A 24,744-nucleotide genomic window follows, 5' to 3' on the forward strand; every position below is an offset into this window, starting at 1 on the left:
ACACTTCATCACGGGGTACAGTTCATCACCAATTTGCATATTCATCAGCGTGTTGCATATTCATCAACAGTTTGCATATTAAGTTACACACTACACACCCACATGGTCTCTTTTGATTTAGATGAAATATTCCTTAATGTCCTACGATTTCAAAAAGACTGTTATCAAATCCATCCTTGATGGCAGGTTTGGTCTTTATTTCTACTCTTTAATTTCACACACCCCTTAGTTCTAATGTTTTTGAACACTTTAATTTCCCCCCTTTTAATCGATGAATGCATCACTCAATGTGCAGTCAGTGTGAAGGAAGCTGTTTGCGTATGATCTAATATTCCAGTAATGCATATACTAGGGAGGAATACTTACATGATATGAACCAGCATGTATAGATAATGTGCAGGGCACCAGGTGAATATTTGTAGTATTGGTTGTTGTATTAAATAATAATAATTAGTCGACAGAAATGGGGAGGAAGGAGGGTGTTTAAAATAGGGCTATAACAATTATTGACGTGCTATATTTTACAACATTAAAAAGTGTATACATATTTTATTAAACTTGTATTAATCGAAATTTGAAATACATATTATTTTACTTTGTACTTTACACACCATGAAGCGCTTTGAAATGGTGCGCACATCCATGCAGAAAAAACGCTTTTCAGCAGGGCTGTCTGTGTTGCATTTAGCGGCCTGGCAGTGTCTTTATCCTGTGTGCCCAGGGGCAGAAGGGCGAGGGGCATCTTCAGTCCTGTATAGATGCTGAATTGTAGTGCCAACAGCAGTCTAAACGCTACACCAGCAACCCAGCTAACACACAACGTCGTGGCATACATTTTTTTAAATTGGCCCATGGCACCCGTGATTTTCACTAGGGCAACGCCTTTATCTTTAAGGGGTGTCTACAACACTTGCAGGTTTCGTGAGTTTTCATGAATGTATGAGCGTTTTAGGGGCATTAGAAATTTTGGCGGAAGGAAAATATATGGAGTGAATTCACTGTCAAAATTTGCGAGCACAGAAATACAACTTGTATGTGGAAAACTATACGTATGGTTTTTATTTTACGCTTACAATTCAATTCTGCGCTCGTTCAATATCGTTTACATATTTGCAGTTTCGTTTACACATGTGCAGTTCTGTCTACACGCTCGCAATTCTTTTTGACAGTTTTCACACGGAGTCAATAACCAACGTGTAGATCAGGCATCCTAGATGATCATCGCACTATCGATCTCCATTCTCATCTAACATGGCTGACCACACGGCAGCAGAGGGAGAGTCTATAAAAGCTTAACGTGGTTTGATGACAGAACTGACACTTTCCAAACTGTTACACAAACGATTGGATGTCGTGTTAAGCCCTTGCCAGATGTAATTGCGCTTAATGTTGAACTCACATGTTTTACTGTACTGTAACCAGTTATATTCAAACTTTATAAATAACAAGACTGGCACCACCCAGGCTGATAGACAAAATATGTATTGTTCAAATTGATATTAAAAGCAAAAGTATCTCGTTAAGCCTTGTTGTAGCCAAGTGTGAATTGTGCTTCATTGGAGATCGTTGGAGATCAGCATATTTGGACACTGTCTCCTTTGCCTTCGCTGACCCCTCGATAGAGAGTTCCACCGTCTCCCGAACGTCCAACCCAGGGTAATGGGAGCATCGCGGAGGACAGACTTCTCCTTGTCCTGGAGCTTCACCTGTGTCAGCTACACATTACATCTGGCTGCAATTGTAGCTGCGAGAAATTTCCCCATGTCCTTCGCCCCTTCTCGCAGCAAGTCATATAGGCGCTTACTAGCTCCATCTCCTCTATATCCGTCATAGACCAGCGCTCCCTCAGGCGTCCCGTCAGGTAACCCATGTACAGGATCAAGATAGCCTGTGCGTTATTGGCCCGGACCGCTGAAGTTTCCGCAGAATACGCTTTCTTCAGCATAGTGTCCTGCATTGTTTATTAGGGCAAATCGGTTCTTTGCCCAATATAGCATTCGCCTGAACCAGCCTGGACACCGAGTCTCCTATCGGAGGAAAATATCCCAGTCCCGTCGCCTCCGCCCCCGGGAAACATCCTCTTCCGCCGGAAAAAGAGGAGATCTGATTGGAGAGGTTGAGCTTGAGGTGGTGCGAGTGCATCCAGGCGGAAATGGCAGACAAGCAGGAAGAGATGCGTGAGGGGATGAGAGGGTCAGAAGAGGGAAAAGACAGGAAGATCTGGGCATCATCAGCGTAAAAGTGGTAGGAGAAACCATGGGAAGCGATGAGGGGGCCCAGGGAGCGAGTGTAGAGAGAGAATAGGAGCGGGCCCAGGACGGAGCTTTGGGGAACACCTGTGAGGAGAGGTTGAGGGGTGGATGAGGAGCCTCGCCATGTCACTTGGTAGGACCGGTCACTGAGGTAGGAGGAGAACCAGGTGAGAGCAGTCCCAGAGATCCCAAGGTCAGCGAGGCAGGAGAGGAGGATGGAGTGATCAATGGTGTCAAATGCTGCAGAGAGTTCAAGGAGGATGAGGACTGAGGAGAGGGAGGCTGCCCGAGCATGGCTGAGGGAGTCAGTGACAGCCAGGAGAGCCGTCTCAGTGGAGTGAGCTGTGTGGAAGCTGGATTGCAGAGGATCAAGGAGTGAGTGTTGGGACAGAAAGTCCGAGAGCTGATGGTGGACCGCCCGCTCGAGAGTCTTGGAGAGGAAGGGAAGTAGGGAGACAGGGTGGTAGTTCTGAGGAGAGGTGGGGTCAAGGGTTGGTTTCTTGAGCAGTGGGATGACAGCAGCTTGTTTAAATGCAGAGGGGAAGAGAGGAGAGGAGTGAGGAGTTGAGGAGGGAGGAGATGAAGGGGAGAAGATCAGGAGCGGTTGCTTGGAAGAGACAAGAAGGGAGAGGGTCCAGGGCACACGTTGTGGGTTTGTGACAAAGGAGGAGAGCAGAAACTTCAGCATCTGAGAGATGTGAGAATGAAGAAAAGGAAGCTTGGTCGGTGGGAGGTTTCGGTGTGATGGGAGATGAGGGTGGAGTATTGAAGAGCCTGCGGATGTCTGCAATCTTGGAGGAGAAGAAGGAGGAGAATAATGATATATAATGATAAAGGTATTTGACCACACATCAGTATCGTGAACAGATACCTGTAAGTATTTAATCCAGCACTGTGATGGAGCAGCTTTAGTCTGTGCTCCCTAACTTCAGTTTAACTGTGATTAAATTAAAAGACTGACTGTACACGTACCAAACATGTATAAAATTGTTTAAAATGTGCATAGGAAAATGTGTATAAACAGTGTGTTTGCATAAATATACATTTTCCAATCCTATGCAATAGTTGGTATAGTTATACAGAAGACAATGATTGAGTTTGGCTGTACAACACAGAGCAATTGTTTTGTTATAGAACCCATTGTTACTTTTATGTGAGCACAAGTGGGATGTAAGCGGTGCACACCTTCATTTATGCAAGTTTCTTATCATGACAGAACAAAGGTTTGATGGATATACTTTATTGTTTGTTCATTTAAAAAAAAACATGTTTTTATAACATATGTAAACTTACTTCGATAGGAGACTCCTGATACATGCAGCTTCACAAGTTTCTTGTACTCTATTGTGGCAGGCACATACACCGATCAGCCATAACATTATGACCACCTGCCTAATATTGTGTAGGTCCCCCTTTTGCCACCAAAACAGCCCTGACCCATCGAGGCATGGACTCCACTAGACCTCTGAAGGTGTGCTGTGGTATCTGGCATCTAGATGTTAGCAGCAGATCCTTTAAATCCTGTAAGTTGTGAGGTGGGGCCTCCATGGATCAGACTTATTTGTCCAGCACATCCCACAGATGCTCGATTGGATTGAGATCTGGGAAATTTGGAGGCCAAGTCAACACCTTGAACTTGTGATTCATCAGACCAGGCCACCTTCTTCCATTGCTCCGTGGTCCAGTTCTGATGCTCACGTGCCCATTGTAGCTGCTTTCGGCAGTGGACAGGGGTCAGCATGGGCACCCTGACTGGTCTGCGGCTACGCAGCCCCATACACAACAAACTGCGATGCACTGTGTGTTCTGACACCTTTCTATCAGAACCAGCATTCACTTTTTCAGCAATTTGAGCTACAGTAGCTCGTCTGTTGGATCGGACCACACGGGCCAGCCTTCACTCCCCACGTGCATCAATGAGCCTTGGCCGCCCATGACCCTGTCGCCGGTTCACCGCTTTTCCTTTCTTGGATCACTTTTGATAGGTACTGACCACTGGAGACCAGGAACACCCCACAAGAGCTGCAGTTTTGGAGATGCTCTGACCCAGTCGTCTAGCCATCACAATTTGGCCCTTGACAAAGTCGCTCAGATCCTTACGCTGCCCATTTGTCCTGCTTCTAACACATCAACTTTGAGGACAAAATGTTCACTTGCTGCCTAATATATCCCACCCACTGACATGTGCCATAATAATGAGATTATCAGTGTTATTCACTTCACCTCTCAGTGGTCATAATGTTATAGCTGATCCCACCAGAGCACATACAGTTAGGTCCATAAATATTTGGACAGTGACACAATTGTCATCATTTTGGCTCTGTACGCCACCACAATCGATTTGAAAGGAAACAATCAAGATGTGACTTTCATCTTCAATTTGAGGGTAGTTACATCCAAATTGGGTGAACGGCGTAGGAATTACACCCATTTGTATATGTGATCCACACAATTTTAAGGGCTCAAAAGTAATTGGACAATTGTCTGCTCAGCTGTCTCAGCTGTTCCATGGCCAGGTGTGTCATTCCCTCATTAGTTCAATTACAGGTAAGCAGATAAAAGGTCTAGATTTGATTTCAAGTGTGGCATTTGCATGTGGCATCTGTTGCTGTTAACCCTCAATATGAAGTCCAAACAGCTGCCACTGTGAGTGAAACAAGTCATCATTAGGCTGAGAAATAAAAACAAACCAATCAGAGAGATAGCAAGAACATTAGGTGTGGCCAAATCAACTATTTGGTGCATTCTTAAAAAGAAAGAACGCACTGGTGAGCTCAGGAACACCAAAAAGCCCGGAAGACCATGGAAAACAACTGTGGTGGATGACCGAATAATTATTTCCCTGGTGAAGAAAAAAACTTTACAACAGATGGCCAGAACAAGAACACCCTCCAGCAGGTAGGCGTATCTGTGTCAAAGTCAACAGTCAAGAGAAGACTTCATTTACCATAAGATGGAAACAAGAAGCAGGAAGACCAGATTAGAGTTTGCCAAAAAAACATCTAGAGAACCCTGTACAGTTCTGGAACAACATCCTATAGACAGATGAGACGAAAATCAACTTGTACCAGAATGATGTATGGAGAAGGGAAGGAACTGCTCATGATCCGAAGCATACCACCTCATCTGTGAAGCATGTGGTGATGTCTATGTGTTCCAGACATAGGTGTGTGCTAGTTAGGTTTGTCATGGGGGGTGTGTTTATTTATTATTTTTTATTGTTCAGCTTTGAAGCACGTGTGCTAAACGTTTAAAGTAAATATATTATTCTCAAAGGATATGGGTGGATTCGGCGGTGTTGACAATCTCCTAAGTGGTGCCCGTGACAAGAGGGTTCATGTGAATAGAGAATATGTGGGACCTTGGCTTTCGGATCAAGACGATTAATAAGCTTGTGAGGGTGCGATTGAAGAGAAACAGACAATTGTTTCAGACATTGACAGGCAATCCAGTGGACCACTGTTTGACAGGTTTACAAGAGCTGGGTTTAATTAACAGGCTCGTCAGTACTTTTTTTGATTGACAGATTCGTTGGTGGTGTGTTTGGAATCTTAATGTTTTTCACATAAATCTGTATTATTGAGCAGCGTGAGAGGCATGTTGGGCAGAGTGCGTAATGATTGATAGGAGCACATACAGGGAGAGAGTGTTACATGTATATATACACTCATCTAAAGGATTATTAGGAACACCATACTAATACTGTGTTTGACCCCCTTTCACCTTCAGAACTGCCTTAATTCTACGTGGCATTGATTCAACAAGGTGCTGAAAGCATTCTTTAGAAATGTTGGCCCATATTGATAGGATTGCATCTTGCAGTTGATGGAGATTTGTGGGATGCACATCCAGGGCACGAAGCTCCCGTTCCACCACATCCCAAAGATGCTCTATTGGGTTGAGATCTGGTGACTGTGGGGGCCAGTTTAGTACAGTGAACTCATTGTCATGTTCAAGAAACCAATTTGAAATGATTCGACCTTTGTGACATGGTGCATTATCCTGCTGGAAGTAGCCATCAGAGGATGGGTACATGGTGGTCATAAAGGGATGGACATGGTCAGAAACAATGCTCAGGTAGGCTGTGGCATTTAAACGATGCCCAATTGGCACTAAGGGGCTTAAAGTGTGCCAAGAAAACATCCCCCACACCATTACACCACCACCACCAGCCTGCACAGTGGTAACAAGGCATGATGGATCCATGTTCTCATTCTGTTTACGCCAAATTCTGACTCTACCATCTGAATGTCTCAACAGAAATCGAGACTCATCAGACCAGGCAACATGTTTCCAGTCTTCAACTGTCCAATTTGGGTGAGCTTGTGCAAATTGTAGCCTCTTTTTCCTATTTGTAGTGGAGATGAGTGGTACCCGGTGGGGTCTTCTGCTGTTGTAGCCCATCCGCCTCAAGGTTGTACGTGTTGTGGCTTCACAAATGCTTTGCTGCATACCTCGGTTGTAACGAGTGGTTATTTCAGTCAAAGTTGCTCTTCTATCAGCTTGAATCAGTCGGCCCATTCTCCTCTGACCTCGAGCATCAACAAGGCATTTTCGCCCACAGGACTGCCGCATACTGGATGTTTTTCCCTTTTCACACCATTCTTTGTAAACCCTAGAAATGGTTGTGCGTGAAAATCCCAGTAACTGAGCAGATTGTGAAATACTCAGACCGGCCCGTCTGGCACCAACAACCATGCCACGCTCAAAATTGCTTAAATCACCTTTCTTTCCCATTCAGACATTCAGTTTGGAGTTCAGGAGATTGTCTTGACCAGGACCACACCCCTAAATGCATTGAAGCAACTGCCATGTGATTGGTTGGTTAGATAATTGCATTAATGAGAAATTGAACAGGTGTTCCTAATAATCCTTTAGGTGAGTGTAATTCAAAACCTTAGTGAGACCAGCATGAGGATTGAAACAAGAGTTGTATTGAGTTGTAGTGAGGGTGTGGTGTGTGAGACCAACATGGTTGTGTAGTTAAGGGTGAAAAGCAGGCGGCCGCTGCGTCAGCAGACGAGACAGAGGGAGAGATGTGTAAAAAACGGGATGTAAAGAGAGACAGAAAGTTAATCACTAATCAATTTGTTTATTAAGAAATCCCCAATCAGTATAAAAAGTTGTCAACATTTTTTATACACACAAATTAAAACAGAAAATAAAATAAAAAAGGCAACTTAAAAATCAATACTTTATATATGTATTAGATATTTATCCTTGAGCACACTAATGTCCCCCACAGCAACAGGCTTCAGCACACAGTTCTGCAGTTCTGTTGAGCAGCATGTCCAACTGGCTTCTGTGTATGAGGTGCCATTAGGGACATAATTCACCCAGTGGTACATACACTACACTGAGACGCTGACACTATATAGAGACACACTACATACTGAGACACATACACTATATACTGAGACATCTCAGTATATAGTGTGTCTCATTAAATAGTGCGTCTCATTATGTAGTGCGTCTCAGTATATAGTGCGTCTCAGTAAATAGTGCGTCTCAGTATATAGTGCTTCTCAATATATAGTGCGTCTCAGTATGTAGTGCGTCTCAGTATATAGTGCGTCTCAGTAAATAGTGCGTCTCAGCATACAGTGCGTCTCAGTATGTAGTGCGTCTCAGTATGTAGTGCGTCTCAGTATATAGTGCATCTCAGTATATAGTGCATCTCAGTATATAGTGCGTCTCAGTAAATAGTGCGTCTCAGCATATAGTGCGTCTCAGTATATAGTGCGTCTCAGTAAATAGTGCGTCTCAGCATATAGTGCTTCTCAGTATGTAGTGCGTCTCAGTAGATAGTTCGTCTCAGTATATAGTATATAGTGGGTCTCAGTATATAGTGTCAGTGTCTCAGTATATAGTGCGTCTCTGTATATAGTGTCAGCGTCTCAGTGTAGTGTATGTACCACTGGGTGAATTATGTCCCTAACGGCACCTCATACACAGAAGCCGTTGGACATGCTGCTCAACAGAACTGCAGAACTGAAGCCTGTCACCGTGATTAGTGTGTTCAAGGATAAATATCTTATAACTATATAAAGTCTTGATTATTCATTTATGTTTAAGTTGCCTTTTTGACAATTATTCTCTTTACTGTCTGTCATTCATGTTGATCTGAAATGTTGAGTTTCTCTAAAATGATTCTTTCAAAGGGTAAGCAGTAGAATCCATGTTAATTGCAGGATCATGAAGGCCTTGTGTAAGCAACATTCACTGAGCATTTCTCTCCTGGTTCATCGCTTGAGTTAAATTAACTTTTGAAGATTTAGCTTTGAAGCACCTCAGCCAACTCCTCCTACAGACTCTTCTGATTCTGCTTCATGGCCTCAATCTGCTCCTGGACACAGAACAAAAAAAACACAACCTGATACGTCACTCACCTACCCTTACATTACATCACACACTGTCATCACATGAACATAGAAATCAGCACTAGAAAGTCATCAGAAACAATTCTCATTTCCTCTCAGTTATGAAAAGGATATTGAACATAGCAGGTTGAATGTGTAGCGTTAAGTGTGGGGGTGTATTCTGATTAGAGCATTCATTGCTCTGAGCTGAAGCTCTGATCTGAAGAAGACCTCTCCCCCAAAGTTATCAGATTTCCTTGGCTCATCAGCATGTGAACTAGTCTACATCAAAGTGGCAGTCTTGGGAGGATGGTACCGAGAATGGGCCGAATGGCTTGGGATCCCTGCTGTGAAATGTCTGGGGAATAGGGCCTTGAGGTAATAAAAAAGCTTTGAAGTGGACGAGAGCCAAAATCCCGACACAGAGCGATGAACCCAGGCCAACCGGCATTTCCAAAAGATGGCATGGATTGACATCAGTCATAAATCAAGCCCCCCTCCAATAGGACACTGGGGGCTGAAACCGAAATCCAATCTCAAGAACTCAAGAACCAATCACCTATTGATCTGACAGACTATAAGGAACAGCGGACAGTCTTTCTCTCTCTCTCTCTCTCTCTCTCTCTCTCACCTGAACCAGTAACTCGCTGCCACAGCTCAACCTGTAGCTCTGTTGCCAGAACCGGAACCAGAAACCAACCAAGTCTTTGCCGGCAACAGAAGAGTTAAACTGGGAGAAGGAGATTGAGCCGTACGAAGAATTCTTTTAAAGGACTTTATTAAATAAAGAACTTTACAGACTGCGCTGCCCGCCTGTGTCCACCTGATCAGTGGAGTTTTACAGCTGGACAATTGACTAAGTCGACTGAATACGAAAGTGTCAGTCATTTAAATAGCTATTGAGTCTTAAGAAACTCGACCCTTGGAACCAAACAGGGCCCTGCTTTCCTCAAAGACTTTGTCTTCAAATAAGTACGGTGAGAGACCCTGCTTACAAATAAGATCTGTTTGGAAAGACTCTGTTTCGCGAAACCCCAACTTCCAGGTGCATCGACTGAGTGGAAGTTCTTGGACAAAGCCGAACCGGACTGCCTTTGTTCCCAACCACACAGACCTCGTGCCGTGTGCTGTTATCTGAGCCCGAAGCCAGAGAGGCCTCTCTGCGACGAAGAATATCTTTTCATTCCTGTTTAACTGTTTTAGTCTGAAATTGACACACGTTAATAGACATTCGATTATTGGTGGCCCTGCCTATCCTCAATCATTGAATAATAATCAGTTAAAGGAAATTGTGGTAACAAGTAATAATAGGATCTTTCTCGGCACCTAAACTTAAATGAGACTGATATATATATAACGAGAAGTTACCTGACATAAATACTAACCTGCGTAGTTATTTGATGTCCGACTAACAATACTAATGAGAGACTCACTTTCGTCTTACTAACCGGTATTGTAGTCAATGTGTTTATAACCTTTTGTGTTTAACGATTTGTGTTATCATATGCGATCCCATAGTCTTTGATTTGGTCACGGAAGTGATTTGTCTTTGATTTGTTGATCTAGAGTTGAATTTTAATTAGATTTTCCCTTTTTGTATGATTAGTGTAGTGCTACATTTAGTCTTTGTTTTGAATAAATTTGACAATTTATATCTTTGGAATTGGTGTCTGCGTCCAATTATTACCGAAATTGAGTTCTACAAGATTCCAGGATTCGTGATGAGGTGATACTATAAATTCACTTCTTAAATTGAAATTTATAAGTGTACCTTACGCTACAAATGTAAAATGTAGATTTCTATCAATGAAAATTATTTTAAATTTGCACAAAACATAATATCCCTGTCTTCATTGTCATCATCGTCATTATTATTATTTTAATTCAGAGCACTTTGCACAGAGCATTTTAATTTATACTATGGGTGCTTACATTCAGTTTCATGATGATATCATTGAAGTGATTTTTGATGTCATGGAAAGCCGTTACATGGTTCTTCATCAGTGCATTCATCTGGTTCTCCTTCTGCTCATTGATTTCCTGGATTTCTGTCTTCCGTCTCAGATCCAGCTGCTCTCGTAATCTCTGCATCATCTTCTTGTTCTGTCCTTCAATTTCTGATTCAGGGGAAGAATCACATCCAAGTTGCAACAGGAGAAACACCCTATGTGTTCCCAATTTCAGGATTTCACAGAGAAATTAATCAGGCAATATCACGTGAAAAGACTAATGAGCCTATTAAAATCAAATATCAAATCATACCTTGTTCTTGTCTGTCATAATAATTGTGCAGTTTGGTGATTTCTTCATCGTGCTCCTATTGAAAAGTAAACAAAAAAGCATTCAGAAATTAGATCCCCTAAGAAGAAAAAGCCAGAGTGTAAAAGGGCAAATCGGCATTTAAAAAAATGTAAACCATACACATACCAGTTTCAGGGTCTTCACTAGAGTCTCATTGTCAACCTCCAGCTGTCTGTTTTCCTCTTTGAGGGAAAGCAGTTTGTCGTGTAACTGGCTCTCCTTCCAACTCTGATCCTGCATCTGCTTCACAGCTAGAACCCCCTCAACTTTCAGCTCCGAGATGCTGTTCTGCTCTTTGTGCAGTAAGTCTTTCATCTTCTGTTTGTAAACAACAACAACAAGGTGTACATCAGAATAAAATAATTATCAACAATTAAGTCCCATTGTAAGTTGTTTGTATGTAAATGTAATTGTTTAAGAATGATGGAAAATCATCCTAATTGTGCAGGACAATAATGTTATATGTAGCAAACATATTCCCCATAGGATATATTTAGTAAGAAACATAAAAATAATCATAAGCATAATAATACAAGAAAGGAAAACAAGTTTGCTCAATTGAACTGTCTGTGTGGCAAACTGTCTTGAGCAAAGTAATCCCCAACAGCTCATTAATAACCATCCGTCAGCAATGACAATTCTTCATCAGGGATTTATTTATGAACTACTGACCCAGTGATGATCATCTGTACTGGAGGGCCATCACACCCCAACAAATAGACATGTTAAAGTATCTTCTATTATTACCTTGATTTCCACTTCATGTTCCTGATTCTTGTTCCGTAGCTCAGAATTCTTCATCTCCAGCAAACGCTGCACATACCTGTGTTCCTCTGTATCACTGTCGAGCTCCTGTAACTACACAGAAGTATTAACAAATACAAATACAAATGAATGCAGCCCTCAGACTACAAACTAAATGCAAGGACTAGTTCAATTATGTTTCATATGTTCTGGTGTCATGCAAGCTTAGCATTTGTATCACTTTCAGTTTAATTAGGCCTATATTGAAACTGAGTTACACAAAGAACTTACCTAAGCAACAGAGCAAGTATACTCGCTAGGCTACAGACCTACAGGTTTCAATGCAATGATTCTTTATCTACAACCAGGCAACACATGCTTGCCTATTATCTGATAAATCAATGATTATGATCAAACTATAAAAATAATTATAATTATTCCAATATTAGTCCAAAATACAGCTAATTTACATAGACATATAGGCTACATACAGTGAGGGAAAAAAGTATTTGATCCCCTGCTGATTTTGTACATTTGCCCACTGACAAAGAAATGATCAGTCTATAATTTTAATGGTAGGTGTATTTTAACAGTGAGAGACAGAATAACAACAAATAATTTCAAAAAAGTTATAAATTGATTTGCTTGTTAATGAGGGAAATAAGTATTTGATCCCCTATAAACCAGCAAGATTTCTGGCTCCCAGGTGTCTTTTATACAGGTAACGAGCTGAGATTAGGAGCACTCTCTTAAAGGGAGTGCTCCTAATCTCAGCTCGTTACCTGTATAAAAGACACCTGTCCACAGAAGCAATCAATCAATCAGATTCCAAACTCTCCACCATGGCCAAGACCAAAGAGCTGTCCAAGGATGTCACGGACAAGATTGTAGACCTACACAAGGCTGGAATGGGCGACAAGACCATCGCCAAGCAGCTGGGTGAGAAGGTGACAACAGTTGGTGTGATTATTCGCAAATGGAAGAAACACAAAATAACTGTCAGTCTGCCTCGGTCTGGGGCTCCATGTAAGATCTCACCTCGTGGAGTTTCAATGATCATGAGAACGGTGAGGAATCAGCCCAGAACTACACGGGAGGATCTTGTTAATGATCTCAAGGCAGCTGAGACCATAGTCACCAAGAAAACAATTGGTAACACACTACGCCGTGAAGGACTGAAATCCTGAAGCGCCCGCAAGGTCCCCCTGCTCAAGAAAGCACATGTACAGGCCTGTCTGAAGTTTGCCAACATCTGAATGATTCAGAGGAGAACTGGGTGAAAGTGTTGTGGTCAGATGAGACCAAAATCGAGCTCTTTGGCATCAACTCAACTCGCTGTGTTTGGAGGAGGAGGAATGACCCCAAGAACACCATCCCCACCGTCAAACATGGAGGTGGAAACATTATGCTTTGGGGGTGTTTTTCTGCTAAGGGGACAGGACAACTGCACCACATCAAAGGGACGATGGACGGGGCCATGTACCGTCAAATCTTGGGTGAGAACCTCCTTCCCTCAGCCAGGGCATTGAAAATGGGTCGTGGATGGGTATTCCAGCATGACAATGACCCAAAACACACAGCCAAGGCAACAAAGGAGTGGCTCAAGAAGAAGCACATTAAGGTCCTGGAGTGGCCTAGCCAGTCTCCAGACCTTAATCCCATAGAAAATCTGTGGAGGGAGCTGAAGGTTCGAGTTGCCAAACGTCAGCCTCGAAACCTTAATGACTTGGAGAGGATCTGCAAAGAGGAGTGGGACAAAATCCCTCCTGAGATGTGTGCAAACCTGGTGGCCAACTACAAGAAACGTCTGACCTCTGTGATTGCCAACAAGGGTTTTGCCACCAAGTACTAAGTCGAAGGGGTCAAATACATATTTCCCTCATTTATGTGCAAATCAATTTATAACTTTTATGAAATGCGTTTTTCTGGATGTTTTTGTTGTTATTCTGTCTCTCACTGTTAAAATACACCAACCATTAAAATTATATACTGATCATTTCTTTGTCAGTGTGCAAACGTACAAAATCAGCAGGGGATCAAATACTTTTTCCCCTCACTGTATGTACAATGCTTGCCTTTATATGTGAAATTCCAATAAGGTTCACATAAGGCTCACAAGAATGCATATGAACATCATGACTGCAGAATCTAGGCTATTCGTGCTGGGTTTTGAATCATTCGCATAATTTGCTTAAGTTATCGTATATTTAAATACATTTCCCTCGCTGAAAGCTACGACCTTACCATGAATTCTTGGTGTGTAGAATGACGAGTTGCGTATCCCACAAATCCTACTGGCTGCGCCCTGTGTGACGTCACACACAGCTGCTTAGCTCGCCAGCCACAGGCTGCGACAATCCGCACACTTGCGCTTCAGGCGAATCTTTGCCCGGGGGCAGAACAGGATCATGCGTCTGATTGGTTACTTGCCTTTACAAGGCGTGTGTCACGCGTTTGATTGGGTTATTTACTTCTTGAAGGCGGGACTTATTCCTAGGTTTCAACAATTTGAAAGTAACAACACGGGGAGAGAGGGGGGGGATAATACTGGGACTTGCAAACGTTATCCTAACAGGCTGTATTCTGGACTGCATCCATTTAGAAATATACATACAATATACATACATGACCAGGTCAAACACTGTTAACTAATTAGGAAAGTATTGAAATGATATACAGAATACAAACATACATTATTATCATAGGCAAAATGGTTAATTTGATTCGCCCCAGAGACATTGTTTGTGATGTTCTAAGTCACCCTGGATGAAGGTGTTAGCTAAATTAAGTAATACGAATAATTATTTATAACTCAGAATGGTCCAAATGACTGTCTTTGTTACTGGATTATCACAAAGAATACAGAGCAGACATTTTTATAGTTTGTAAGTATATTTCTAAATGGTGGCTGTGTTACCCACATCTTTTCCAAATAAACCATGTTGCTATAAGTCTACTATTCGGGTTTGAAACATGAGAGTAAAACATAAGGGAAGCATTTATCTTAACAGTAGGTGGCGCTGATATTAAGCATAGTCGTGACATTTCTCATTTACAGTAACTTAGGACGTGTTGATACCTGGGAACTCACACTGTACTTAAGAGATTTATAGGCTATTGATGTTGGCAGTATTAGATCAGGACACACAGTACATTATGATGACATATTGTACGCACAGAATGTTCTTATGGGCTTAAAATGCAAAAAAGAAATGCAAACCGATTGGCAGGATGTGTATAGCCAGAATCTTCTAAAAAAAGAGTGTAACCATCTCTACACAAAACTACCTTATATGCGGTGCATTTCATGGTGGTCATTTAGTTTCCCACCTAGCACTGTTCCGCACACACACACACACACACACACACACACACACACACACACACACACACACATATATATTTACTGCACACATTCACCAATAATGTATAGCTAAAAATAAAAGAGGTAACAAACTGATTGCATTAAAAACAGTAGTAACAGTAGCTTCTTAATGCTACTCAGCTTTCCTAGTTCAGTGTGAAGTTTTCATAACAATCAAAACAAGTTGAACCACTATTGTATTCCATTGTCTTTTCATCGTCTTTTCATGCATAAACTTTAAACATGCTCTTTTTAAACAGAATGTCAGGCAGTCCACCCAGACTGGCATTTCGCACAGCTACATATGTATACAAACAATATTAGCAGACAATATAGCCTACTATGGAATCCAGCAGATGGAGAAATATTAAATACAAATTAATTGAATCTGGAACCTAGGAGCAGAACAGGTAATGGATTAAACCCTTCACTGATGCCCCCAACCACACCTGTACAATCATCACAATGCCCTGGTCAGATTTCTGTGAAGTTTCCCTTGTGAGCTGATCCAAGTCATCCTATTATTTATTCTTACTAGCGAATTGTAAAATAATTAACCCCCCCCCCAATGAATACACTGACAGATACACCGTGACTTTCAAAAGTGGCAGAATAAATTATTGCAGTATACTTTTAAATCCTCTTTCATTTCAAGGGGTTACTATAGAAGACTAAAGGAACTGCCCCTGTATTGCAAAATAAGGGGAACAAAAACTGAAGTGACACAACAACTATCTAAGTTGAAGACAAAATGTAGGAACTAAAAGGAAAATGTTTTAATACCCAGTTTACATTAAGTTTTGTTCTTATCAGGTGACATGCGAGTTAACGACATGTTTTCCCAGTTCCATTCTTAAAGATGTTGCAAATATCTCATTTTGCTCAAAATATGATATTGTCCTCAGTTTCAATAATGGGTGCTCCTTCTCAGGATCTTGCAAAGTTTATACTGGTTTTCAATTCTATGTTGGAGATGATTCATTTATCACAGTTAATTTGTAGACTCTTTTAGAGGGAGAGTAGTTGAGTACTGCCTAGACTGACAGGAGCATGGAAATTGTATTGTGTACATACCGCACATTTTCTTGAGCATTTGTCTTCTAGGACTATTGATTTTTCTCAATGTAATATGCTTGTTCAGTGGCAGTCATGATTCAGACAGATAACATTTCTGCAACCTTGTATCAATTTCAAGGACAAATAAATATATGGATTATTGTAATTCAGATAAAACATGTGCTCAAGGTGAACAGCAGGTGTTTGTAGCAGTTTGCTGACTGTCTAATTAGGACTTAAATAAATGTAGCTAATGCAGTAATATTAATGTGTTGAACCTGTTTTTGTACAGCATTGATGAAGAGAATATAATTACACAACTAGACATTTTATCATGAGCTCAGGCTTCGCAAAATACCAACCTACAGATTAGTCAACACCCTTGTGATAAAATTCACAAACTTCAGCAAGCACGGAGGAAAAAACAAAAAACTAAACTAAACATACTAGGCAGAAAGTCTTAAGTTCTGGTTCAAGGTTCTTAAATTGTAAATATAATATTGTATATAATATAATTATATATATATATATATATACAGTGAGGGAAAAAAGTATTTGATCCCCTGCTGATTTTGTACGTTTGCCCACTGACAAAGAAATGATCAGTCTATAATTTTAATGGTAGGTGTATTTTAACAGTGAGAGACAGAATAACAACAAATAATTCCAGAAAAACGCATTTCAAAAAAGTTATAAATTGATTTGCATGTTAATGAGGGAAATAAGTATTTGATCCCCTATAAATCAGCAAGATTTCTGGCTCCCAGGTGTCTTTTATACAGGTAACGAGCTGAGATTAGGAGCACTCTCTTAAAGGGAGTGCTCCTAATCTCAGCTCGTTACCTGAATAAAAGACACCTGTCCACAGAAGCAATCAATCAATCAGATTCCAAACTCTCCACCATGGCCAAGACCAAAGAGCTGTCCAAGGATGTCAGGGACAAGATTGTAGACCTACACAAGGCTGGAATGGGCTACAAGACCATTGCCAAGCAGCTTGGTGAGAAGATGACAACAGTTGGTGCGATTATTCGTAAATGGAAGAAACACAAAATAACTGTCAGTCTCCCTCAGTCTGGGGCTCCATGCAAGTTCTCACCTCGTGGAGTTTCAATGATCATGAGAACGGTGAGCAATCAGCCCAGAACTACACGGGAGGATCTTGTTAATGATCTCAAGGCAGCTGGGACCATAGTCGCCAAGAAAACAATTGGTAACACACTACGCCGTGAAGGACTGAAATCCTGCAGCACCCGCAAGGTCCCCCTGCTCAAGAAAGCACATGTACAGGCCCGTCTGAAGTTTGCCAATGAACATCTGAATGATTCAGAGGAGAACTGGGTGAAAGTGTTGTGGTCAGATGAGACCAAAATCGAGCTCTTTGGCATCAACTCAACTCGCCGTGTTTGGAGGAGGAGGAATGACCCCAAGAACACCATCCCCACCGTCAAACATGGAGGTGGAAACATTATGCTTTGGGGGTGTTTTTCTGCTAAGGGGACAGGACAACTGCACCGCATCAAAGGGACGATGGACGGGGCCATGTACCGTCAGATCTTGGGTGAGAACCTCCTTCCCTCAGCCAGGGCATTGAAAATGGGTCGTGGATGGGTATTCCAGCATGACAATGACCCAAAACACACAGCCAAGGCAACAAAGGAGTGGCTCAAGAAGAAGCACATTAAGGTCCATATATGTATGTGTGTGTGTGTGTGTATGTGTATGTGTATATATATATATATATATATATATATATATATATATATATATATATATATATATATAATAAATAACCAATTAAAATAAGCAGGACAATAAAACTGTGCTTGTTTTGCTTGGATTGTGCAAATGTATTTATTCCAAAGTAATATTGAACAATTTATAAAATATATATATATATGTTTATGATTATTAAGGAAGCAAGATTTTATTTTCTCTTCAGCTTACAGATTATCACACACTTCAAGGTTTATAAACATTTCAAGAGCATTTATAAAGACAATCGAAAAAGAGAATATTAAATATAATATTTGTATCTTCCAAAAAGATTTATAGTGTTAACTAAACTACTTCTGGACATACTCATATACTCATTTATTAGCTAGGCAATCTTTGAAACTTGACAGCAGAAGAATGTAATTCTGTTCATTCTCATTTCTCCACTTTTCTAACCAATGCAGAATATAAAATAAAATTACATTCTGAAGTTAATTTTGCTTCTTATCTTTCTTAGTTTTATCTTCACAGCCAGAGATGTTTCATTTTCTCTCTGCTCATCTTCAGAAACATCTAGGTTTTACACTGTTTTCCTACTGTTTGGCTGCCAGGGGGGAATGCTAATATGACAGAAAGTGAAGGCATTTCCATTGGGAGTGTCTGCAGACTTTTCTCTTTGATCTCCTTTTGGCAAAACACTTGAAACACAGTGCACTGAGTTATCTGTAAATCATATTTCGTCAGTGGGAAAATAATAATAATAATACATTATATTTCCTATTTCCTGATCTTACATTGTTAGATATTTACAGGCTTTATCCAGTGTACACTGACTACAGATAATGAAGGAATGCAGGTGTGTTTTATCAAACTAAAAAACTAATTCAGAGCCAATGAAATAGACAGCAACAATACCATTATATCATCATCATTTTTCCTAGGCTCAGGTGGAATTAGTTACTTCATATTCGTAGGTATGAAGTGGGAAACTTTACAACACGAAAAAAAACAAGAGCTGTGGGAGAATGAAGAGATTCAGTCCCTAAAATGTATCCAATTCACCCTAATCACCTTCATGTAATGGTATAAACTGCATATATACTGTATATTATAAAAACAGAATGCTACAAGTTATATACAAGAACAAAAAGGACACTTCGCTTCATAGAACTGGTTCACTGGATGCCAGAGAAGAGTGCCGGCTGGGGTTGTGTGTTGTCTGTGGCCATTAACTCTCGTTGGCAGTGACTGGAATTGGGTTGACATAAGCGGCTCCTTCCACGTCCTCTGCCCGTTTCCTCCGCACCTCTGCAGGGGGGCGGGGAGGGGGGTTTTGGGGAGGCTGTTTGATGCTCTCACCCTGTCGTTCTTTGGTCTCTGTCTGGGGCAAGATGGGCTCCCAGTGCTCACCCCTGATGGCAGCCTGCTAGGACAAACATCAGTATATGTTAATAAACGGAAATACAAACGTATGCAACTGGCCCTGGAGACAATGGAGGACAAGATCGCAATCATGCCAGCCCAAACAAGCACCACGTTTTATACATTATCAAAAGTCTGGAGCAGTGACAGTGACTGTAACAGCCTTGTGTACACAATGATGTTACACCTTCATCTGCACAACTGTTACCTCTCCCATTGCCAAGATGTCATTCTCAAAAGCCTAGAGTCTGCTAAACAGGAATGCTAGACACGTTGAACCCTGGTTGTTGTTGATCCCTGGTCCTGCACAGTTATTGTCTTTGGTTTCTTTGGGCTTTCCAAGCCCTTAATAACTTAATTGACTCAATGATGGGGCTTAATTGGTCAAAGTTCCCAAGACTTCAAGCTGTCCAGGAAAGAGGTTGGATACCACTCATCTAAGGAAAGTGACACTCACCGCCAAGTAGATCAGACTGGCGATGCCCAAACTAACACAGCCCAGGACCGTGGGCAGAATGAACCCTCCTGGCACTGAGAGACTGTGGGGAAGAGAACACGATGCAGGTCAAAAATGTTCACTTACTTTAATGTGAATTCCTAATACTTATAAGGCAGCACTGGAACACAGATCTATACATCTTCTTTGTGGTGGAGGAATAGCCACTTATAACACCCATTATCTATTGTCCAATGTAAATACAAAGGGCATTAATTGCTGTCTATGAAATGGAATAGTGTCTGTACTTCGACCTCCTCAGTATGCAGTGGATGTGTGGGAATTAGTGCAGTTACAGTTTGCTTTTCTATTCTAAACGGTTTCTATTTGTGCCACAAAAAATGTGCCTTAGAACTGATAACATCAATAGCATCTGTGAAAAGCTGCAGTTGTGTGTGCTAATGCTTTCAGACACTACTGATTATGTCCAGATAGAGTAGGAGAGAGAAATGAACAGAGCATGAACCAGAGCTTTTTAAATAAAGGTGTGGAGGAAGCTTCCTGGAAAATTATTCAAAAGCAATTTAGGATAAAAATCCCTTCCCGTAAGTGACAGCACAGTAGTGTATTGAGTAAGAAGTATTACAAACTTGCCATCAATCGGCGAGGGATTCTGTTACAGTATTACATAAACATAAAGAGGCATTAAAATGTATTACAGATCACACACTGACTGAGTGTAACTTACACAGCATGTAGTACAGCTCTGACATAGTAGTTCTTAGTGACTGGGCCAAATGCCTTCACACAAACGGTCAGACACTGCTGACCCCTGAAAATAATTTTAAAGAAGCCATGTTAGATTTTTAAACATGAACTAGACATAAAATAGATACATAAAAAAACCCTCAAATTTTAGAAAAAGACTTACACAATAGTGTTTATCTCACACTTCAGTCATTGGAGTTTTTTTGTTTAAGGGCTGATCCTAGTTTCCTGTATATGTAGAAAGCTATTTATTTCTTTATTTTAATAAATGTGAGACCTATTAGCAGACTACTGGGGAGAAGATCAGCTGGAAGTCCTATCAGGCGCTAATACTAACACTTTTTCTCTTCTGTGTCAGGACAATTGGCAAATCGCGGCCAGCACATCCTTGGGTTATGCAACCAGAGACTTTGTCGTCTATCTCACTTCAGTTTCTACACACACCACTCTTATAGAAAAATAGGGTTTACAAATATACAGTCTAAGTAACATGCCTTTCATTTCACTTCTCATTGTTCAAATTCAGTTATAAAAGGACATAGGGGTGCTTCATGCTATGCTGCATGTGTGTGAACTTCACTCACGTCCTCTCCATGCTGGTGCCCTTGTTCAGCCTCTTGCCCCGCGGGTACTCCAGAAGGCAGATGAACACGCCCGCCGCACTGTGCTGCCAGTCAAGGAGTATAGCAATGCCACACAGCTATTCCACCAGCTCAGTTACACAGGACTGGGGAGTGCTTATATGAGGAGTGTCAGACCCCAGTCCTGGGGGGCCACAGTGTCTGCTGGGTTTCGTTCCAGCCCAGCCCTCTGCTCCTTAATTGGTCTAATTAAACAATTAACTGCATTAATTGAACACTGCTCTCCAGACTCTGAAATGTTCTGTGGGTTCAGTGTTTTGAGTCATCAACAGATTGTACGGTATCAGCTATGAAAATACAATATACAAATGTAAGATAAGCCTACCTGCAAAAATAATGACATTAATTAAGTAATAGGGAGCTGCTGCTGGAACAAAAACCAACAGACACTGCAGCCACCTGGGACTGGAGTCTAAATATATAAAGCTGTTTTTCAGCAAAGAAATGAAGCATGAACTGTCTGAGTTAGTACTTCACCTCACCGCAGACTTCATCTCATTATTTGTTGTCCTTCTGTGTCCAAAAATAGAAACTCTTTAGTTTTCAGTGGGAAACTGACTATTCTAACATCATATTTTGGGGATTATGGTGTGGGTACCACCTAGATTATGAGTTTAATGTTACAACAGATGCACTCTCTCTCAACATGTTGATGGAGTAATGCTTTACATTGGGGTAATACACTGTTCTTACCACAGCGACTCTGTTTTTTTATACAATACTTAAATGACACAAAACAGCTCACAGTCTCCTGCACAATTACTCTCCGACAATAATTAGGAGTGTCGTTCCTGGACGTATAATGCCCAAAATGATCGTTCTTTTTACAATCAAGGATCTTGCCAGGCAGTGTTTATTCTGTGTAACCTACAAGACAGTTTTACTACCTATACAGCAGTCTGATGTTATTTTAATTGCACGTCTTTCATCTCACACAGATTGTTATGGGCCATTCATAGATTTATAAAAGTCCAATGTTTAATCTGCAGATATATATACAGTTTTTACAGAGATGTGCAGTGTAAGAGGAACTTGTTTGATTAACTTTCTTCCAAAACAGTGCAACCAAGCAGGTTCACAAAGAATTTAGCTACGTGACTTCCTGCAGTGCTATTCTTAAGAGTACACATTTAACACCATGCACCACCGTCACCAAACAGTTTTGTAGGGATCAGATCAGTTTTTGTACTGTATCTCAGTTTTGCTTGAACCACCATAGTTCAGAAAAGAGCCCAGGTGCAAGAGATGAGTATGTTATATATTATAAGTATACTAAAACATACTTATAGTGTATAGAACTGAACTTCTCACTTATAACAGTTGCTTAGGTTCTCTCCTAAAAAGCTGTTTTGAGATCATCTGGCAGGATTATTGTGTTAAAATGAAAGGATACACTCCGTAGGCGGCAAACTGCCATCCCCTGAACTGCCCAGCGACCCCAACAATGCCGCCGGTTAGCAGAACTGAAACAGAGAAGTTTAAAATGGCAACTATTACAGCAACAAGCCTTCATGCAAGAAACACTGTGACATTAGCATCAGCCTGGACGGTAGACAGATAGAGGAAGTCCACAAATAATACATGTAAAAGTGTTCAAACCCTTAAAACTGACACTGGCACATCACATAACATCAGACTAATCTAAGCGTGTGTAAGGATGTGTGACTTATTTTCACCTATTCAATGATCACAGATTCTACACTTCGACGTCTATGCATTTAATTCATATTTTGGATGAAACTTGCTCAACCAGCAAATGGGAAACGATAGCAGCAGAATACGTCTGGGCACTAGATATTAAAATAATGTGTTAAAAGCGTCGTCTTTACAGTAAGTGCAGTAACTGTGTGAAGTGACTTACTGAGCCCCGCCGCTAGCGCCTGTTCATTCGCCCACATAGCCCACTCGATCTGCCCCATGCCAGCTATCCAGATGTCCAATCAAAAAAGAAAATCGTCGCAGTTCAGACCAAGACTACTCCTGCTTTGTGTTTTGTTATTTCACCCATATGATGCTTCCGTGCTGCAACCCTGTAGGTATTTGTAGGAGGAAGAAAAAGCACAAAAAATACAGCTGCCTCCGCCTTGCGTCATTTCCGCCTGCTTTACATATGAGCACATGAACAATTTGCAGAAGTAAACCATTCTTCCTCCTTTCCTGCACAAAGACGTGTAGTTGACACTAGAATAAGTTAATCGCTATGAAGTCTTAACTGGCTTCTGCACATTTGGTGAACGAATGCTCATTTAAGTGCTTTGAAACATTATTTAAATCTCTTGTAACATGTCACTAGCAGCAAGACTAAGAATGTATTCCCTATAATGCACAGATACACAGGTTTGACTATTTTTTGTTATATTATAGATGATGTTCTTATAGATCTACATTTCCTGCTTTTAAGCTTGCAATTCCAAACATCCACTACATTTCAGATATGGTTTGTGAGGCTACAGTACTGGGAACCACCCACTAAGGGGAAACCTGTACAAATACAGATGAGGAAATATTTAACATCATATACAAAAAAAAAATATATAGAACTACACTCACCTAAAGGATTATTAGGAACACCAGACTAATACTGTGTTTGACCCCCTTTCGCCTTCAGAACTGCCTTAATTCTACGTGGCATTGATTCAACAAGGTGCTGAAAGCATTCTTTAGAAATGTTGGCCCATATTGATAGGATAGCATCTTGCAGTTGATGGAGATTTGTGGGATGCACATCCAGGGCATGAAGCTCCCGTTCCACCACATCCCAAAGATGCTCTATCGGGTTGAGATCTGGTGACTGTGGGGGCCAGTTTAGTACAGTGAACTCATTGTCATGTTCAAGAAACCAATTTGAAATGATTCGACCTTTGTGACATGGTGCATTATCCTGCTGGAAGTAGCCATCAGAGGATGGGTACATGGTGGTCATAAAGGGATGGACATGGTCAGAAACAATGCTCAGGTAGGCCGTGGCATTTAAACGATGCCCAATTGGCACTAAGGGGCTTAAAGTGTGCCAAGAAAACATCCCCCACACCATTACACCACCACCACCAGCCTGCACAGTGGTAACAAGGCATGATGGATCCATGTTCTCATTCTGTTTACGCCAAATTCTGACTCTACCATCTGAATGTCTCAACAGAAATCGAGACTCATCAGACCAGGCAACATTTTTCCAGTCTTCAACTGTCCAATTTTGGTGAGCTTGTGCAAATTGTAGCCTCTTTTTCCTATTTGTAGTGGAGATGAGTGGTACCCGGTGGGGTCTTCTGCTGTTGTAGCCCATCCGCCTCAAGGTTGTACGTGTTGTGGCTTCACAAATGCTTTGCTGCATACCTCGGTTGTAACGAGTGGTTATTTCAGTCAAAGTTGCTCTTCGATCAGCTTGAATCAGTCGGCCCATTCTCCTCTGACCTCTAGCATCAACAAGGCATTTTCGCCCACAGGACTGCCGCATACTGGATGTTTTTCCCTTTTCACACCATTCTTTGTAAACCCTAGAAATGGTTGTGCGTGAAAATCCCAGTAACTGAGCAGATTGTGAAATACTCAGACCGGCCCGTCTGGCACCAACAACCATGCCACGCTCAAAATTGCTTAAATCACCTTTCTTTCCCATTCAGACATTCAGTTTGGAGTTCAGGAGATTGTCTTGACCAGGACCACACCCCTAAATGCATTGAAGCAA

At 41.3% G+C, this 24,744-nt stretch overlaps 2 protein-coding genes across 2 annotated transcripts; both read right to left on the minus strand.

Annotated features, from left to right (window-relative positions):
- Positions 1-8,279: 8,279 nt before the first annotated feature.
- On the minus strand, positions 8,280-14,028 carry LOC136759209 (dynein regulatory complex subunit 4). Its single transcript, XM_066714107.1, has 6 exons — positions 13,901-14,028; positions 11,660-11,770; positions 11,039-11,230; positions 10,874-10,928; positions 10,544-10,728; positions 8,280-8,598 (listed from the first exon to the last, which is right to left on the minus strand). The coding sequence occupies exons 1-6, from the start codon at positions 13,901-13,903 to the stop codon at positions 8,557-8,559; spliced, it is 588 nt and encodes a 195-aa protein (XP_066570204.1). The 5' UTR covers positions 13,904-14,028; the 3' UTR covers positions 8,280-8,556.
- Positions 14,029-17,899: 3,871 nt separating this feature from the next.
- On the minus strand, positions 17,900-23,117 carry LOC136759210 (cytochrome b-245 light chain). Its single transcript, XM_066714108.1, has 6 exons — positions 22,921-23,117; positions 22,453-22,522; positions 21,003-21,080; positions 20,399-20,482; positions 19,672-19,753; positions 17,900-19,215 (listed from the first exon to the last, which is right to left on the minus strand). The coding sequence occupies exons 1-6, from the start codon at positions 22,976-22,978 to the stop codon at positions 19,021-19,023; spliced, it is 567 nt and encodes a 188-aa protein (XP_066570205.1). The 5' UTR covers positions 22,979-23,117; the 3' UTR covers positions 17,900-19,020.
- Positions 23,118-24,744: the final 1,627 nt, after the last annotated feature.

Source organism: Amia ocellicauda, chromosome 9 (assembly GCF_036373705.1).
Source record: "Amia ocellicauda isolate fAmiCal2 chromosome 9, fAmiCal2.hap1, whole genome shotgun sequence".
NCBI lineage: Eukaryota > Metazoa > Chordata > Actinopteri > Amiiformes > Amiidae > Amia > Amia ocellicauda.